At 50.9% G+C, this 20,062-nt stretch overlaps 1 protein-coding gene across 12 annotated transcripts in view; it reads right to left on the reverse strand.

Moving 5' to 3' along the window:
- The window catches only part of TRAPPC9 (trafficking protein particle complex subunit 9), a 733,986-nt gene that overhangs the window by 147,400 nt on the left and 566,524 nt on the right, over positions 1-20,062 (reverse strand). For all 12 annotated transcript variants that reach the window (XM_001142596.8, XM_063816568.1, XM_063816569.1 and 9 more), the window contains one exon: positions 1,534-1,624. In XM_001142596.8, coding sequence (XP_001142596.4) covers positions 1,534-1,624 — 91 coding nt within the window. The remainder of the gene's footprint in view (positions 1-1,533; positions 1,625-20,062) is intronic.

Genomic DNA, 20,062 nt, shown 5'->3' on the forward strand with positions numbered 1-20,062 from the left:
CCATCTCAAAACCCTTACCTGGGGCTAGGGCTGCCGACCCTCAGACAGAAGGGAGGAGCCCACCTGCTGCCCACTTCTTCCACCCCAAGTCACTCTGTTCTTTGCTCTTGGGCCCCTGTTCTGCCTGTGGCCCTCCCTTCGCTCATTTGCCCCATGAAAGTCCTGCATAGCTACCTGGTGGAATCTCCTCTGGCAACAGATAAAATACAGCTAATCCCCCTGGGCCTGACCCCACCTCACGGCCAGGGGGGCCCAGATGTCTTTCCCGGCTCAGCTCTCTGAGTGTAGGGACACGGCTGACTGTGCTCAGGTCATCAGGAGATAGATAGGACATTTCCACCTAGAAAAGTGGCTGGGCTACAGGGAAGCCTCCAGAGAACCAAACTGTGAAACCCTCTGCAGAAACACCAAGCCTTTCCTTCCTGCCACTCAGGCTGGCTCAGAGAGGAGGAAGAGTCCACAGAAGGAGCCCGAGTGTAAAATGGAAACCCATAGCCGCCATGATGGTGCCCACCTGGTCCCGACAGCTTTCACCTGTGAGGAGCCAGGAGGCAGCCTCTGCAGGATCAGGGGGTCTCCAGGCTGAAGGGCGCTGGTGGAGTGCAAGGAGAAAGGCTTGTTTTCTCCTCACGCCACTGGAATCATTTCCATGTGTCTCTAGCCCATGAAAGGGGCAGAACAAATTTATTAATGAACCGGATCCTGGATCAAAGAGGAGCTACTCATTCACAATGACCTCTTGGGTAAAGAAGAGGAAGAAAGGGGATATGTATGCTTGCAACTGACTGTCTGCAGGGGATCCAAAATAGATGAGCTGATTAAATAATTTCCAGATAATAAAGATTCTCACTTCAAAAGAAATGCTAGGCTTGTTTCTCAGCAAAATATTTTTGAGTTCAATGTAGAAAGGCACAGTGTAGGGTGGAAGTTCCCAGGTACAAGAAGAAGAAGCAGTCAAATAAACTGTGCTAAGTGTCCAGTAATGGCGTTCTCTTGGGGTTGAACACAACGTTGAGTTGAGGCATTTACAAACCAAACAATTTTCCACACAGACAGCATGAAAAGCTGTCCATGCGTAGTCGTGGTGAGTGGGGTGAACACAAGGGGTTCACCACACCCTGTTCTCTTTTGCCATCCCAAGCCACTCTCAGTTCTGGAAACAGTTGCAGAGCACACACCCCGCCAGACACAGTCAATTGCCATTTCGGAAGACGGCCCACTCTACAGCAAGTGCAAGTCAAGATGTAGGCCAAGATCCACCTGCTGCACCTGTTTCGACGGGCAATGAGCCCTTCTCATGTCTGCACTGTCACCGGAGTGCTGAGCTGCCCGCCTAGGTGAACAAAGATGCCCTCACACAGAGGTGCTGGCGCAGTATGGTGAGCCCGTCTTTTTCCCCCAAGGTTTCCCGTGATGACCTTCAGCACCCACCAACATTTGGGGTGCCCAGCCACACCCCCAAGACCTTGCTCGTGCATTTGGAGAAAAGGAGCACATCCACCCAGAATCGATGGGCGGCTGGCGGGTACTCACCCCACTGCAGAGGCGCCAGCTGCAGGTGCTCCAGGACGAGCTGGTTCAGGAGTCCTTCCACACTCGCCTCGCCGCTGCGCTTCAGGGAGGGGTGAGCCTTGGTCAAGGAAAACGCAACTCCTGCGGAGCCCAGGGACAGAAGAACGTCTAGAAGTCTCTAGACAGAGACCCTCAGATGGGAAACCTCCTACAGCAGATGTCTCCCCTCTTCCGAAGGGACTGTCTAACCAACCACTATGACATCACCCTGGGTATGTGGACATCAGGGGCATATAAAACAGCAAGTGCTTCTCCTCCTACCCCTCAAATCTGGTAAATTAAACTACTGTTATGTAAGAAAGGGAAATCCACTGGGATAATTTTAATCCAACAACTATTCTTGCTGGGGAAAATAAAGAGAAATGGAAGGTTATTTTTCCTTAATAAAATATGCAAACTGGTTCACTGTTCAATACAACCCATGAGTTCTTTGACATGCGTCAGTTTCATGCTGGTTTCACGTCGGTCCTGTTATCCTTCTTGATGTAATTACACATATTATTATGAACGAACTCACTTAAGCAAGCTCATAATCGAGGAAGCCATAAAGTCTCTCAGCAAGTATCAGTGGGTGAAGAAATTAGGTTTAAAAATGTAGAAAAAAGAAATCTCCCTTGCGCTAGTATTAAACAGCCAATGTGATTCTCAGATCTGTAAACCTCTTTCCCTTTTCCTACATAAGTTAAAGCCACCACATTTAAGTTGCAATAAAGGGGGAAAATTTTAGTTTCTGACATTCTCTAGTGATTGCAAAAGTGGAGATAATACCCCACCTTCCTTCTTCCTTTCATAAATTAATTCCATTCAACAAACACATCCAGTTCATCTGAAGCACACCGTGCACAGCAGGTGGTGTGGCCTTGAGGATGAAGGAAGGGTGGGCCACGCACCCTGAAGCTGAGAGGTTCACATTCTGGTGAAGGCAGCAACGTAGAACCTGAGAATCGCACTGGCCAACCCCAGGGACAGTCCTATGGGAACAAAGCTCCTGCAGTTTGAGGTAGAATGGAGCAGAGGCTGAGCATTGCGAGAGAGAGGGAGCAGGACGAAATGGAGGCCCCGGGTCTCTCCTGCTGGCTCGTGGGGGAGTCGGGCTCAGAGGTGCTCAGCAGAGCGGGCATATCCCCCTCATCAATGGTCCAATGCAATAGTCACAGAGGGCTGTCCAGACAAGAAGGCTGCCCAAGAGGGCCAGCCGGTCACACCACCACAGCCACCAGCAGCAGTACAGGCTAAGGGCAGCAACATGCTGCCCTGGGGGCTTGGGAACCCCTACCCACTCCTGTGTCCTATTTTAGCTTTTTTTTTTTTTTTTAGAGACAGAATCTCACTCTGTCACCCAGGCTGGAGTGCTGTGGCATGATCTCGGCTCACTACAACCTCCGCCTCCCAGGCTCAAGTGATTCTCCTGCCTCAGTCTCTCGAGTAGCTGGGATTACAGGCACCCGCCACCATGCCCAGCTAATTTTTGTATATTTTTAGTAGAGATGGGGTTTCACCATGTTGGCCCAGGCTGGTCTTGAACTCCTGACCTCAAGTGATCTGCCCATTTTGGCCTCCCAAAGTGTTGGGATTACAGGCGTGAGCCACAGTGCCCAGCCCTAGTTTAGCTATTTTGGACTTCTTTCAATTCTTCCCAAATACTGTGTGCTCTCTCTGAATTCCAAGCCTCCCCTCCCACACTCTGCATGTTCTGCCTGGAAATGTCTTTCCCTGCCCTCTTCTCTTCCCTGCCTTTATATCTCAACCTGACCTTGCTTCTCCTGCAGGAACCCTCCAGAAAGTGTGCATGCATCCCATGACAACCTGTGCTAGACACGGTCATCTTCCTGTTACTTGGCTTCAGCCCTAGCCTGTGAGCTCCATGAAGGCAGAGACCTGGTCTTAGGGCCTAGAACAGTGTTTGGTTCACAGAAGTTGCTCAATATATATTGCCTGATGAATAAATGAACACTAAATGAGCAAATGTCCCAGGTAGGAGTGCAGAGGCCACGCCTCATTCAGCAGCACAGCCCGTAGCCCCTCCACACGCAGCACAGTGCAGTGGCTATGAGACTCAGCAAACCTTCCTGCACCTGACACCCGGGGGCCTGCTGATGGCTTCTGCACATTCTCAGGGTTCACTGCTCAGGGTCTTCTTGCTCCTGGCTCCAGTCCGCACATGCTGCTTGCTTCATTCCACAGCAACCCAAATGTCTAACTCATCCCGTCCTCCCTCAGTAGAGAATCCGAGGGCTTGGGAGCTGTGGCTGAAGCTCTGAGGCTGGCAGAGATGCCCTGGCCCTGAGTAAACAGCTCCTGCCCTCACTGGCTCTGCTCCCTCTCTTCTCTTCGTGGAGCTTGGTGCCGAAAAGGGCAGGTTCTGGAGACTCGGCCCAACTTTGAATCCTGGCACCCCCACTAATGAGCTTTGGTTAATTTACTTAAAGTCCCTGGCCTCACTTTCTTCATCTGTAAGATGAGCATGCTAGCAGTGCTAACTTCACAGGGCCGTCATGAGGAGTGCACGGAATCATACCCCTGGCCTGTGGGTAGCATTAAGTAAGTGTCACCTACTGTTAGCATCAGCCTCATCCCCATTCTTCTCCTCTCTCCTGTTCCTCCTCCCTCTCGGAGGAGAGGCAGAAACTTCTCTCCTTGCCCCAGGAATTCAGCCACCATTTCTGTTGCCTCGAACTCCCTTGGGGATCTTACTCTCCCGCAAGCAATTTATCAAAGTGTTTCCTGCAAAGATAATTCCCTCCCTTAGAAGAATTCTCCAAACGAAATTTTCTCCATCTCATTACACACACAGCCCATGTTTGCTGAACTGATACTGTTACTGACAAATACTCTGCAATGAACTTTTAATTATCTGATTTTGCCCTGTGACAATCCTGGAAGTTCGGATTCTAGCATTCACCTCATTCATTCAATAGTTAACAGGCAGCTATCTGAGCTAGGGTTTAGGGTTATGGAGCTGACTGTGACCCAACAGACAGTCTTTTCAGAACATGCTGACCTCCAGCAATCATACTTCCAGGTTTATACCCAAAAGAACTGAAAGCAGGGACTCAGACTGATATTTGCAAACCCACGTTCACTGCAGTGATCTTCACAATAGCCAAAGGGTGGAAGCAACCAAAAGTCTGCCAACAGATGAATGAATCGACAAAATGTGGTCTATCCGCAAAATGGAATGTTATTCGGCCCTTAAAGAAAAGGACATTTTTGACACATGCTACAACATGGATGAACCTTGAGGACATTATGCCAAGGGGAATAAGCCAGGCACAACAGGACAACACCTATGATTCCACCGATCTGAGGCACCTACACTGGTCAAATCCACAGAGACAGAATGGATGTGGGCGGGGCAGGGGAATGGAGACCCCTTCGCTTCAGCCATAGTGAAAGCAGGTGGCCTAACCACGGAGCTGAACAGCTGTCCCTTCTCGGGAGCCAGTCCCCAGGCACAGACAGCCACAGATATTTTCTAACCTCACTTGGGGCCTGAATCGCCTGAACTAGGTGCTGGGTTATGAGAACAAACGTTTCCAGGAGTGCTCAGTCCCTGAGGGAGACAAGGAATGGGAGGGAATGTTTCATGGGTGCCCAGTTTCAGTTTGGGAAGGTGAAAAAGTTCGGGAAGCAGATGGTGGCAATGGCTGCATGATAATTTGAAAATGTTTCACACTCCTGAGCTGGACACTGAAGCACAGTTACAAAGGTAGATTTTCTTAAAATGCCGACCCAGGAAGGAGGCTATAATTAGGAAGTGGAGCAACGCTAAGGAAGCCCGGAGGAAGCCATAATCAGGAACAGAGAACTGAGAAATCTCGCAGGGTAGCGGCCTCTGAGCAGAGGGCCACAGCAGGAGCTCAGGAAGCCCTGGACAAGGACAGCCCCCCTGCGGCCCCCTCGTCCTTCCTAAGGCAATTTTGCAGGCAGCTTCCTCCAATCAAGCATGCAGCCGCCCTGTGTGTTCATTCATTTTGCGTCAGTGGCCATTTCCTCCCTCAGCAGTCAGGCTGCATCTCCACGAGGGGTGCTCCTTCTCGGGGAGTAGGCACAGGAAGCAACAGCTGGGGATCGGGGTCCTGCCTTCCTGCATCTCCCACGATGAGGACGGAGGCCGCCGCCCCGGGCCTGTTTTGAGCGCCAGCAGCAGCGAGGCACCCCTCAAGGAAGCAGCGCCCTGCAGCTCCTTTATCTTTTTGCAAAAGCGAATCCGACTCTCCCTCAACGAGCCAGCACACGTGGAACCCAGTGGGTTTGGATGTCCGGGGTGTTTGGGACCTCAGGCATGACCTGTGTGGTCCCTTCCCAAGCCCTAAGCCGCAACAGGGAGGTCAGGCCCTACGGGCATCTGGCCATTCGTGCTCTCCGTTCCGAGCACCCCATCGGGGCTAAGGAGGTGCCCTGCTCCAGGCCCAGGGACATCTGCAGAGGTTGAGCTTGCTCCCTACCACTGCACTCTTCTCAGGAGAAACAGCCAGGCCCAAGGACACCATGTCCGCCTGCACAGGGCAGTCCATGGCCAGCCAAGCCCCAGACTTGAGGTGAAACCAGGTTCCTAGGCATCTCCTGGGAGGACCTTAGGCTCTGGATATGTGGCAGGCTCACAGGTGGAGAGAGGGCTGGCCTGGCTGGGCGACGAGGGGTCAAAGGCCATTGTGAGGGACCCCTTCCCGGTCTGTTTTCTCAGTTTTCAAATACGGGAAGGCGAAGGCTTGTCTCCCTCAGGGACTGAGCACTCCTGGAAACACCTGTTCTCATAACCCAGCACCTAGTTCAGGCGATTCAGGCCCCAAGTGAGGTTAGAAAATATCTGTGGCTAGATGATGAGTTAGTGGGTGCAGCGCACCAGCATGGCACATGTATACATATGTAACTAACCTGCACAATGTGCACATGTACCCTAAAACTTAAAGTATAATAAAAAATAAAAAAAATAAAAAATTAAAAAAAAAAAAAGAAAATATCTGTGGCTGTCTGTGCCTGGGGACTGGCTCTCAAGAAGGGACCACTGTTCAGCTCAGTGATTAGGCCACCTGCTTTCACTATGGCTGAAGCGAACGGGTCTCCATTCCCCTACCCTGCCCACAGCCAAATGCCTGAGTAAACGGCAACCCACGCTCAGCTTCCCAGAAATTTTATTTTCTTAAGAGGAGTTACTTAGTATTAAGAACTCATTGGCTGGGAAGGTTTGTGTCTTTATGAGCAGGGCATTGCAGGGTTTCATTGCCACAGATAATGAGTGAATTGTTTTTCTTCCTTTGAACCCACAGATTTGAATATCCTCATTTTAATGCTCAAGGCACCATATTAAATTACTCATCAAGGTGAGGAATGTGAGAGTAAGGGAATCTCATCAGCAAAGATTAAAGAACTTTTCTGAAGGAAGGGGAGGAAGCAAAGCATGCATCTGGCACGTCGGAGAGGCCCAGGGACACCTGTCCAGTGGTGAAGGGGCAGGTGCTCAGCCCAGGAGCCTGCACTTCACCCTCCCTACAGTCTTGCTGGGTGAGGGCTGGAGCTAGGATGCAATCCCAGGGCTATGTGGTTCCCACGCCTATGCTTCCTCATGCACGTGCTCATCCACTTAGGCTGGGCCCTGGGCTGGATGCAGGGTCCCGAACCCAGCTCAGCGGCACATGCGGCACCCTCCTGGAGCTCCTGGTCTGGTGGCCACAGGCCAGGTGGGATTGGCTGCACCCTGCTCCCCGCTGGGGCTCCCTGAATCCATGAGTTATCATCAAACTCGGGGCTTGACATCTTTCAAGAGGGCAAGCAAAAAATGCAGAGTCCACCATAACCCCATGGATCTGCACACTTGTGGGGGTGGGCAGACCAACAGCCAAGAGCTCCCATCTCCAGGGTGGGTGCTGCAGGCAGGGCCCGCTCTAAGCAGCTTGCACGTGCTCAGCGATTTAACGTTCATCATGGCATTACAAGGTAGGCATTATCTAATTTACAGAGAAGGAAAGAGGCACAAAAAGGTCAAGAAACCGGCCAAGGTCACACACCACATGGCAGCCCACTCTGCCCCCAGAGGCTGCGTTCTCAGCCACTGCCAAAGGCCTCCAAGTTACAGAAACTGGGCAACAATACCAGGCCCCGAATGTCATGTTTCTGCGTGAATATGTGCATGCACACCAGTGTGAATGGGCACATACCCATACATGGGCCGCCACAAGCACATGCGCCGCAGCACCCCGAGTCCCGCACAAAGGCAAGGCTGCTAAGAAGCTTCAGGGCCCCGCTCCTTCCTGGCCAGGGAAATCTCCTGCACTGCTGTGCTGCTCTGGCCCCCACCCCGGCATGGAGCCCTCTCTCCCCATGTAGTACCCAAGGGACACCACGATGGCTCATACCAGGACCCTCCCAGGAGAAGGTCAGGGTGGAGGGAGGGGAGCACCAAGGTGGCCCTGAGACTCCAGCTGCCTCTCTCTGGAGAGGAGGTGAAGGAGAACCTCCTGCAGATGAACTGATGATAGTCTAGCTCTCAGGACTGTCTGCCCTCAAGAATCTCAGAGGCAGAGGTCCTAGGGCCCCACTAGGATAAAGAGACACAGGAGAAAATGTGGAGACAGAGGAAGACAAAGAATAGGCCAGAGGGCTGGCCCTGTGAGCATTACGATGATGACGTCTGCCAGTCACAGGTAACACGCACCACAGGTTTGGGACAGGCACCCACGGTTTATTTTCTTGGAAACTGTACAGTGTATTCCAAAACTGCTCAATTCCAGGGCTCCTAAGGTTGCCCCAGCCTGACCCACACCTGCTCCAAAACCACTCTGGCTTTCCTCCGCTATAGAAGCACACAGCAGCTTGGGTACTCCTCCACTATAGAAGCGCATCGAGGCACAGGCACTCCTTCACTGTGGAAGCTATACCATGGTGTGGGCATCCCTCCACTGTAGAAGCGTGTCAAGCCACAGGCACCCCTCTGCTGTAGAAGCTGCACCATCACTGGCACCCAGTCGTCTATCAGCCGGGGGAGGGGCCCTGGGTGCAGTGTTCACAGCCTCAGTCCACAACGGCACCTCCTCTGGACAGAGGGAGTCCCCAGTGCCCGTTCTGCAGGTGGTCAGGAGGATGAAAAGATAGAGGGGAAGGCTTTCAACCTTACTGATGCTACAGGCCATGTGGGAGTTAAACTCACTCTGCCCTCCAAGGATTTACAAACCGAGACGTGCCGTGTTTCTCGTAGCCCTGGCGAGGGGCTCCTTCCTCTGTGCCCCACAGCCCTGGCGAGATGCCTCTCCTGTGGAGCTTCAGGGGCTCCATGCTAACTGTCCATTTCCATGTCTGTTTTCATAGTGGACTTGGAGATCCACATCCTCATGGCGTGCTGCAGACCTGGACGCACCCTGCTCTCTCCTTTTCAGGCTCTGTGCCCAGCTCTTCCTGGAATGTTCCTCCCCTTCTTCTACCTGGCAGACTCCTCTCTTTCAGACCCAACACAACCATGCCCCTCAGGGGAGCCAACTGAGCACAGCCACATGCCCAACCTGCCCTGGCAGTCTGCACAATGCTCTTTCGAGCGTGATCCAGCAACGCTGCAGTTGGCACTTGCATGTCTCTTTCCCTTGAGGAGCCGTGAGCACCTTTCTTTGAAGCTCTCATGTCTCATGCAACTCCTCGGACCAAAAGTAGCTCCATAAACATGGATTAAATAATGTAATGAAAACATGCATGGCAAGTCTGCATGAATGTAGGCATAAGGAAAACGACGGTATTCATCAAAAGCTGCCCTTCACCAGCAGTGCACCCACAACGCATCTTCAGCATGGGGAACAGAGTGGCTCCCTGACGATCTACTCTGGCACACCAGGAGGTAACTGATGCTGGCCCTTGGCACAAAGTCAGCACACACAGCCAGTACCGTCTAACATGTGAGGGGACCGAGCCTCGGGAAGGTCAAACAACTTGCTGGCTTTGAGTGACAGGCAGGATGCTAGCCCCAGCCTGGGATGTCACTTAGCTCCACGTGATGCTCACAGAGTGGAACTCCTCCCTGCCCACAGGGGCACGGGGCAGATGCAAGCCTGCTCCCAGATAACTCCGACCAGTCCTGTGAATTCTTCTGTGGCAACCGCTTGGCACCAGCATCCCTGCCCACAGCCACCCTGCAGCTGCCTCCTCAATTCCTGTTACTCCATCGGCCACACCAGCCCTGCGTGCTGTGACACTGCTGGCAGGAAAACACAGCCAGTGCCCTTTATGAGAATTCTTAGAGGTTTCGGGCAACTAATTTTGATTTAGGGTAAGTTTCTAGAAGGTCTCAGGCTAACTCAGGGCAGCCCCCTGCACTTTCTACCTGTCGAGTCCCGGCACCAACAAGACCCTCACCGAGCAGTGTGCAAAGCTGTTTCCCTCCTTGCAGGGAGGCCCAGGAGAGAGCCAATGCCAACCCCCAACAAGACCACTGGTCACTGCACACGACTGGGTGATCCTGGGGGGTGCTGTCCTTTCCAGGAGGGGTCAGCTCTGCTGAGTCAGTTTGCCCCAAGCCCCCACCTCACCAGTGGCCTGGGCTCAGCCCCACTGCTGCAGTGCCCTGAGTGTGCCACTCCTCCTAGGAAACGCCATCCCCTGCGGAGTGTGAGGGGACTGGACCCCGGGAACTAGAGTGCCTGCAGCGGAGGGAAGTGGGGCTGCTGCTTCTCTTTCCCTTGCAGCCACCACAGAACAGAGCAACTTCCTCTTCAGTAAAAAAGACATCAGATCTCACTTCCTCCACTCCTGACCAGACCCCTGTGAGCCATGCTGTGACTCACTCTAATCAAAGGCAGAGGAGAGTGGAAACGTGTGTGCCGTGCTGGCAAGATGAGCTCAGTTTCACTGTTCTGGTTTCGGCGTTCAGCTGTCATCTCACGGCCCTCATGGCTCATGGGCACACGAAGTCACGCTCAGAGCAGTGACCAATTCTCACTGAAGAAAACGCTCCCACTGGCCAATTCTAAATCTCAGAGTCGTCCAACTGGGTCCCAGAGTGGAAGGGGGAAGGGAAGACACGTTGGGACATGCCTGAGCCATGTTGGGCACTATGACAAGGGCTGTGCATGTTCCCTTCAACCAGATGGGGCCAGGACAGTTGCCACTCTTACTCAGGGAAAGAACCAGAAACCGGAGGGCTCAACCACACGTCCCGGGCTACTCCGGGACAGAACGGCCACCCCCGGAGCCACTTTAACTCCAGAGGCCAGGCTCTTTCCTGCAAAACGACATCTCCAGAGGAAAAGGACCTGCTCAAGAGCCCGTCTGCCAGACTGGTAACAATATGGAAGTGGAAAAGCATCCCTGCTGATGAGGCGGGGGGCACACAGGCATGCTCCCGCTTTGTGGTAATATTCTGCAGCAGGAAAGAGGAGAGAGAACATTGCCTATGAAATAATATGAGAAGTTTCCCAAGATATGCAGTAAGTGAAAAAAGCAAGATGCAAAATGTATACATACCTTTTGTGTAAAAAAAAATTGCGGTAAAAAGGGTGTTTGCATGTACTTATTATTTCAGAAATAAATTTTGTAAGTTTCTATAAGAAACAAATAAAAGTGGGCGCTCTGGGAGGTGGAGAAGGAAAAGGGCAGATGGGAATGTCTATTTTTTAAAACGATTTTGAACCATGTGCACCTACTTAAAGTAATACAAAAATTAGCATAACAGAAGTAAACAATAATGTGCCCTTGGTAACACCATGAACAAAACTAAATGCTGAGAGTTCACTATGGGCCTGGGACGCTGGGACACAGCTGCACTTGAGTGTGGGCCTCACCCCGGTCAGAACTGAGAGGCTCTAGGGAGGCAAGTCACTGATACACTTGGGCTCAAAACACACATTTTTGTTTTTCTTTCTTTCTGCTTTCCCTCCTGATTCTCTTTGGAGTTTATTTTCACTTTCTTGAAATAAAGACCTAGATTTTGGCATATTACTCTCATTAAAAAGTCTCACACCAGGCTTTGGAGGCAGGCAGCAGCCCCGTGCCTGCAGAGCAGAGACCATGCCTAACAGGCCCGGCCAGGCTGAGAAGCTCTGCAGTGATTAGTCCGGGGAGCAAGTCCGCCTGTGAGTAATTACCAAGTTGCCAAATGGTGCTGGAGCTTTGGAAGCCATTCCAATAGCATATTTCTGTATTAATTTGCTTTCGGACGTGAGCCATAAAATTATACAGCTAAGCTAATAAAGCTAATTACCTGCATGCATATCCGACTTCCTTTCAGCCCTGTAAGCCACCCAAACAGTCTTGCATCTCAGCCTGTGCACAAGAATGGCAAGGCTGGCTGAAGGCAGCGATTACAGCCACAGTTGTAATACTACAACATACAGTGGCAATGGTGGCAGTGATGGGGGTGGCTACTATCTCTTAAATACATGGACCCTGGCATTCGGAGCAAGAGGTCAATCCATAATGATGATGACAATAGTAGTTCCTATCATTATTGCCACTATAGAGAACATTTCCAAGGTGCTTGCTGTGAAGGATGCCCTGGGTAAGTGCTCAACACGCATCTTCTCACTGCAATACTCACCACTTTCAAGCTAAGACTTCAGAATATGGTGGGTATGAGATAGGTACTGTTATTTCCATTTCAAAGATTTTTCTAGAAAACTGAGGCTCATGGAAAGAAAAAGAAAGCCAGTGCCGCTAGCAAGTGGCAGGGGCCAGGCTTGAACCCAGCCAGGCTGACCCCTGAACCCACACTCTGCTCTCTGGCTTTCAGAGATTATTCAATATGTTGTATTGACTCCTCACCGTAAACCTGGAAACCAGGAGCCATGAGTCCCACTGGACAAAGATCCTGCTGTCCACAGGGCCAGGTTGTGCCAGGGCCCTGCAGTTGGCCAGCAGTTGGGTCAGTGTCCACACCAAGCCTGGCCAGTGTTTTTCCAGCCCAGAGGGAAGCCCAGCACAGAGCTCTCCATGGTGCTGAAGCAGCTGCCTCCCCTCAAGGCACTTGGGGATGAAGTTTCCAAATCGTCAACAGGTTTTTACCCCCACCATTCTGCCCCTGCCTCTCAGGAGACAGAGATGAACACACTGGCAACAGAACTGTGAAATCACTCCTGGGGCCAACCCAGGCTTCACAGAAGCCCCCTAACCCATGCCCACTGTTTAATGACTGACATCCCTGTGTGCCTGAGCCCTAAGAAGACCCACGTCCCAGCCCAGCTCATGTTCTCATATCTGGAGCTGCCCACAGGCAGTTTCTAACACCCTTGCAAGGAAACACAAATTCCTCTCACAGTGTCCTCCAAGCTTGCCACTTTCTGCCTCAGAGACACGGCTGAGTTATTTGGAGTCCATTACAGTTTGCTCACATGCCCTGCTGGTCAAACACCTGTGGAGGCAGTGAGCCGTGAGGTCCAGGGGCTGGGGCTAGCCCTGCTCAGTTTAACCTTCCTCTGCCATCCCTGCTCAAACCAGCAAGATGAATGAGGAGGCAGCCCCACCTTCCCAACTGCTTAGCTTCTTGGCCTTCCCGTGGGAAAATATTATTTCAAAGAACAGAAAACATGCAATCCAAGCCACTAAAGAAAGAATTCAGAGGACTGCTTGTGGTTCCAAGCCCTGGGAGAGGAAGGGACAGTGCCCCAGTCACCGCCACATGGTAGAGGCTCCATAAATGCCTGCTGCTTTTCCCTGAGCACCTGTGACGTGTCAGTTACCTACAGATCATCGCACTTAGTCCTCAAAACAACTTCAGGTTTAGGAAGCCTCCTTGGGGATGTTAGGTAATGCTCCCAAAGCCACACAGCCAGAAAGGGGTAGATTCAAACTCACTCCAGTGGGGATTCAAATTCTGGGTCTGCTGCTCCAAGAGCAGTGCCCCCTTCCCTGTCCAGACTCCTCCCATGAATCCGTGTTTCCAGCGTAACCAGCCTGAAGTCCACAGCATGCCATAGTGACGGGGTCAGGAGCTCACCTTCAAAGCAGCACTAAAGACACAGAGACGTTTGGGTCCTGTGGAACGTTAGAGGCACTTGTGTTGCCCCTTGAAGAGGGCGAGAGCCCCTTGGACTCGGAAAGCCTTTTTCTCCTGTGAGGTCACACATGAAGTTTTCTTGGGGATGACGTAAGGCAGTGGGAACACAGATGTGCTCTGTGTTATCGGCTTAGGCCAATAATGGTGTCAGCTCGTCCCCTGCCAGTGAGATGGTGAGGCATAACTCCAGGAGTAAGTGGCGTAAGCAAGTGGGGCTCCTCCTAGAAGAGGGGCAAGGGGCGGCTACTTGCCCAGGAAGAGCAGCCCCAAATATGGCAGGCAGAGAGCCCCAGCACAGCACTTGGCAGGCTGCCCCTTGGCTCTGGGCCCCGTGCCTCACTTCCACGGTAGCGCCAGCCACCCTGGGTTTCAGATACTTGTGGCCATGACTGATTTCCCAAACTAGACCCCGGTAAGCATCCTGAGGACAAGGGGCAGGTTTATGGTCTCTGAGTCCCTAATTCATTTCCACAGAGTTGGTCACAAGTACAAGTCAACTGAATGAATGATTTTTTCCAGGGATGATGCAGAAGGAACCTGATGGTAGCTTTCAGTGACCACCTATGCAAGGCCACAGTTTATCAGTGAATGTCTACCCACACAAGCTTGTGTCCGGGAAGATTTACTGAGCACCTACTCTCTACCTGGCACTGGAGGAAGCCACGCTTCCTCGGGGCAGTGGTCTTATGTGTGTGTTCAGCCCACAAAGATTACACAGCACACTCAACTCAGAGCCACATTCGAGCTTCATACCCGCCACATGTGAGATGCAGAGGATGTGGCTCTTCTGTGAAGGGGAAACTGAGGTTTACAAAAGTTGCATATGTCATACCCCGCTCTCTCCAACAGTATCAGATCTCAATCCCTTCCGTGAATTTAAAAATCTGGCTTGAAGAGAAAAAAATACACATTGAAAAAACAGAAACAGGCCGGGTGCAGTGGCTCACGCCTGTAATCCCAGCACTTTGGGAGGCTGAGGTGGGCGGATCACCTGAGGTCAGGAGTTCAAGATCAGCCTGGCCAACATGGTGAAACCCCGTCTCCACTAAAAATACAAAAATTAGCCAGGCACGGTGGTGGGTGCCTGTCATCACAGCCACTTGGGAGGCTGAGGCAGAAGAATTGCTTGAACCCAGGAGGCAGAGGCTGCAGTGAGCCGAGATCGCACCATTGCACTCCAGCCTGGGAAACAAGAACAAAACTCCGTCTCAAAAAAAAAAAAAAAAGAATTTAAAAAAACAGAAACAAACAAAAAAGGATATTTAGTTGACCCTTGAACAGCATGGGGTCAGGGGTGTCTACCGCCTACACAGTCGAAAATCCACATGTAATTTTTGACTCCACCAAAACTTAACTACTAATAGCCTAATGTTGAACTGAAGTCTTACAGATAACATAAACAGTAAATTAACACGTATTTTGCATGTTATATGTATTACATACTATATTATTACAATAAAGTAAGCTAGAGAAAAGAAAATATTAAGAAAATCATGAGGAAGAGAGGACACATTTCCTGTTCATGAAGTGAAAGTGGACCATCCTTCATCCTTATCTTCACGTTGCGTAGGCAGAAGAGCAGGAAGCGGAGGCACTGGTCTTGCTGTCTCAGGGGTGGCAGAGGTGAAAGAAAATCTACATTTAAGTGGACCCACGTAGTTCACACCTGTGTTGTTCAAGGGTCAACTGTGCCCTGAGCTATACTGGATACTCCCCATAATTACCCCCAAGAGAGAGGCCCCATCCTATCTTCCTTCTCTGCAAGCTGCATGGTTCAGAGCAGGGTCACTGCTCTGGTTTTCCACTGTAACCCTTTAGAGCAGAAATGAGTTTCACAAGTCAGGTAACCTACACACCAGCAAGAATCCTGTCCCTAGTTGGCCTCCTTCATTCCAACTCGACACCCTTTAAAGGCCTCACGAAGGGCTGAGGGCAGGAGGCTGGGAGAGAAAGCAGAGACAGACCTGTACTGCCCTATATGTATATTTGGAGACTCTTGTGCCTAATTTCCAAAGGCAGGGAGCACAACCCCACAGAACCAAATGTGTTCTAGACGTACAAGGCCAGGCCAGGAGCAGGTGGAAAGGAAGACTTCATTCCACCATTTGACCAGAGCCGTCTGTCCTCCTCACGGTGAAGGCGATCCCGTCACTCGCTGGGTCAAAACCCTTCAGGGCGACCCACTGCTTTTAGGACAAAGTCCCAACACCCCAGCACAATCCATAAGCTCCCTCACAGCTTGCTTTTCCTGTTGCCGTTTCCCCTCTTAGACCCTGAGCCCGTGTGCTTGTGTGCCTGGGTCCTCACTTCCAGAGACGGCGCTGTTTGCTGTCTTTGCTCTGCTTCCCCTCTGCCTGGATCACCCTTAGCCTTGTCATTCTGGTGAACACCCCCATCTTCTAGAGCTCAAACATTGCCTTATCTGGGATGTCTCTACCCTGGAACCAACCCTTCTGTCCTCCCTGGCTGCCACCACTGCACCCTGCAGAGCACACATCCTGTCCTTGCTGTGTTAGGTGCTGGGGATTCAGAGACCAAGTTGGGGGCCTCCATATGTTAAAGAAGCCCAGCCTCCTGGGCAAGGATTATATCCTACTTATTATCAGGAGTCATTCTTTCTTATTTATCACATTTAATTATTTAATCAATATTTGTACAGAGCCTTTTTGTTTACAAATGTTTCCATGCGTGCCATCTCAGTTAATCTCCATGTCTTGGGAACTATGAGTGTTCACTTCCAAATCTTTGAAAAACACAGCCAGATGCAAAGCAAATGCACAAGGTTAATAAAATACCTTCCCTGTCATTTTCTGTGAGGCCATTAGCAGTAAAATATTTGGTAATGTACCGCAGTCAAAGACCATTTGAAACCATGGGGCAGCTTTGAGATCCTGTCTATATTTATGTGACTGAAGTCTACCATGACCCGGTTTGGCATTTTAGGAAAAAATGATTGCTTGGTTCACTCTGCCCCTGGGAAACGTGAAGCCAGATGGGAATCTGTGAGGTTCTCTTTGGAACCTGTAGACCTGAGGTGTGTGAGCCTCATCCCTCAAAAATAAATAAATAAATAAATAAATATAAAATAAAAGTAAGTGCTATGCTCAGAACATCTGGTTAGTATCCAAAGTCTACAGAGCAAAAGCTTGAACTCCATCATGGAGAATTTGACATGAAGGTTTTCACACTGGATTTGGGTTGAGCATCATGAAGTGGGTGCTCTGCGGTGGGGGTGCCTTCAGTTGGGTCATCTCTCCCTGCTGGAAAATAGGCTGTTTGCATCCCACGCGCAAGCTCTGGAGTGAATGACTACAGGTGCAGGGGCTCAGCTTAGCCCCACTTCAGATCAAATAAATTAGCAAATTGTCATAAATAGAAATTACACTAATGGAAAGACTGCTTTAAATGATTAATGAGCCTCTTTGCCATGACTTTGTTTTCTAATTTGCATCATGAACTTTCAGAATGTTGATGTTCTTGCCGCTCTCATTTCAGTAAGTGCCCCAGCATCTCAGCTGAGTTCCCTGGTGTGAGAGACCCAACTGGACAGAAGATGTCACACAGTGGGATGTGCTGCCAAGGGGAGAGGTCTGCAACTGGCTCACTGCTGCAAATCTTGCCTGGGTGAGAATATTCCAGAGTCCCACAATGGAGAGCGGGTGAAATGGACAGAGCTCTGCATGGGGTGATGGGTACCAATCAGTGGTGAGACCTAGGAATGCTGCCATCTCCACAGGCTTCCTCTGGTAAGTGGGGATAATGCGAGGCCCTGGCAGAAGCCAGAGGCGCTTGTGCTTCTTCCTAGATGGAGCTGAGCACACAGCACTGAGGGCAGCAGCTGCCCGTGCCCCCGGCTCTGCCACGGACCAGCTGGGTGACCTACAGCAAGCGAGGTGACCTCGCTGGGCCTCCCCGTTTTCTCATCTGTGCAACATGGATAAAACTACTTCAGAGAGTTGTTGTAAAAGTGAAGGGAATAAATCTGTATAAATTGCCCAGAACGGTGCCTGGCATCTAGTAAGTGCCATATGGGTTTTAGCTGTTACTTAAGCTCTGTGACTTTATGATTCTATTACATAAGCTACGCATGCTCACAATAATCATCACGCTAAAAATACAGTGTGTATATGTCCAGCATGTACCTGATCACACAAACACAACACACGTCGATCCGTGTGCACGTTCACACACACATGCATGCACACACATGAAGATGGGAAATGGTGCTGTGGATGCCAGGGAAAGGCCCTTCCCCGCTCTCATGTTCCAGATCTGAAGTCTGTGCTGCCTATGTGTCAAACCCCGACCACTTTCAAAGTCATTTCAAGGTGGGCATGGCCACCAGATTTGGATTTGGGGGAGGCAGCCATCAAATCTGTGCCTCTCCCACCTTACCCTCCAGCCCACCGAAGGCCCAACAGCCAGGGTGATGTGACGGCCTCGTTGGCTGGCAAGGCAGGACGTCTCTCTGTGGCTGACAGGGCTTCCCTGCTATGGGAGATTAAAGGCCTCAGAACCACGTTATTACAAACAGCTATAAAAGCCAAATTCCCTCAAGGCAGATACAAAATGCAACCCTGCATTTTACTTAAAATGATCAAGGAATCAGCTGCACTGATGGCAGGAGCCATTTATAGTAAAATTCATTTAGAGAAAACTATTTCTCCAAACGTAACGATTAGAAAAACACAGTGTGCTATGTTTTAAAAGAATCTTGTTTAAAGATATTTAATTTTTTTCAGGAGATAAGACAGAGCTCCATTAGGAAACATGTCTGAGAATAGGCCAGAAGCCACTTTGAGAGGCCGAAGGGTGGGCCCACACAGCCCAGGTCAAGTGCCTGAGTCCCGCCTCTGTCCTGAAAGGGAGGATAGGTCAGCGGAAGGCAACTCCTCCTTACTGGAAAGAAGGCAGTCTTGAAAATGGAGAACAAAGCCCAGTGTGACTGCATTCCAGGTGAGATCACCCAAACAGGGCCACTGTGCCTAAAATCCTTACACTGTCCTGCTGGTGAAGCCCGAATAAAACTGACAAACACCGCCGCCACTGTGGAGCCTCTTCACTTTGCAGAGGGTGACTGTTGTCTGCAAGACCCAACACCCCTCAGCAGTGCACAACCTGAGACCCAAGCTGTGCCTGGGCTCCCTGTGCCCGGGAAGGCAGCTGTTTGAGGACACAAGGCCCCCTGTACTGAGATCATGGTTACACCGTCCACATCCCTCCACTCTCCAAGTCATGTCTGTTCATTTGTCCTCTGCATTTCACAGATATTCCACTCCCATCCCCTACTCTGGGTATCTAAAGCCATTTGCCTTGGGCTTCTCCAGCCTCTGCCTCACTCTCAAAGCAGCCAAATTGGTTAAAAATGCTCTTCCAGACAGAATGGAGGAGGCGGATGCTTATCAGCCTGGTGGGAAGAGATTGCTCAGACGGCCCAGGTCATTCGCCTTCATGGGGATCAGCCAAACTGCGCACCCAGTTCTTCCTACTCCAGCTGACACAGCTGGATTCTGATACCTCAGCAAGCCTTGCACCAATCCCTGAAATGCTCTCCAAAGGGTGATTTGCAACAAAAACAAGGAAAATGAAAGGGTGAGTTGACCCTAGGCTTGCCCGAAGCCTGTCCCTCCCCTGCTTCCACAGCAGACGGTCTGTGCAGGGCTGCTCTGGAAAAGGAGCCAGGCTGCGACGTAGACTCATCCTGTGAGTTGCAGCTCCTTTCACACACTCATCACGGCACTCGGCATTGCGCAGCTGAGCTGGTAGCCATTCTGTTTGCTGTGTCATTGAAATGGAAACTATTCATTCAACAAACCATTTTAGGCTGGGCATGGTGGCTCACACCTATAATCCCAGCACTTTGGGAGGCCGAAGTGGGCAGATTACCCAAGGTCAGGAGTTCGAGACCAGCCTGGCCAAAGTGGTGAAACCCCAACTCTACTAAAAAATACAAAAATTAGCCAGGGGTGGTGGCAGGTGCCTGTAGTCCCAGCTACCCAGGAGGCAGAGGTTGCAGTGAACCTCTCTGCAACCATTGCACTCCAGCCTGGGTGACAAGAGTGAAACTCTGTCTCAAAAAACAAAACAAAAAACAAACAGTTTTCATACCTATGTGCTAGCGATTATACTCAGCACTTGGGCAAGCAAAAGAGAACACATACTATCACAGCAGGGTCCACACCTGATTTTGAGCATCTGGTGTGCCCTGGTGTTCAGTCCAACCTCTGGCACATGGTAGAGCCTCAATAAACGGCTGTTGGATGAACAGGATTCCACCTGACCTCAAGACGGCACAATCTGGCAAGGGAGAAAATCTGCAGAAAAAAACTAATTTTCTGTACTAATTAAAGACTGTAACTAACAAGAATGAAGTACTGGGTGTCACAAGAGCCCAAGGGAAGGGGCTGTTGCAGCCAGGCCGAGATGGGAGGGAGGCTGATGGCAGAGAAGGCTCTGAGGAGCAGACAGTGAGGTCCATTCTGAAGGATGAGTAAGGAGGGCCTCCCCTGAGGTCAGGTA

The sequence above is a fragment of the Pan troglodytes genome, chromosome 7 (assembly GCF_028858775.2).
Source record: "Pan troglodytes isolate AG18354 chromosome 7, NHGRI_mPanTro3-v2.0_pri, whole genome shotgun sequence".
Taxonomy (NCBI): Eukaryota; Metazoa; Chordata; class Mammalia; order Primates; family Hominidae; genus Pan; species Pan troglodytes.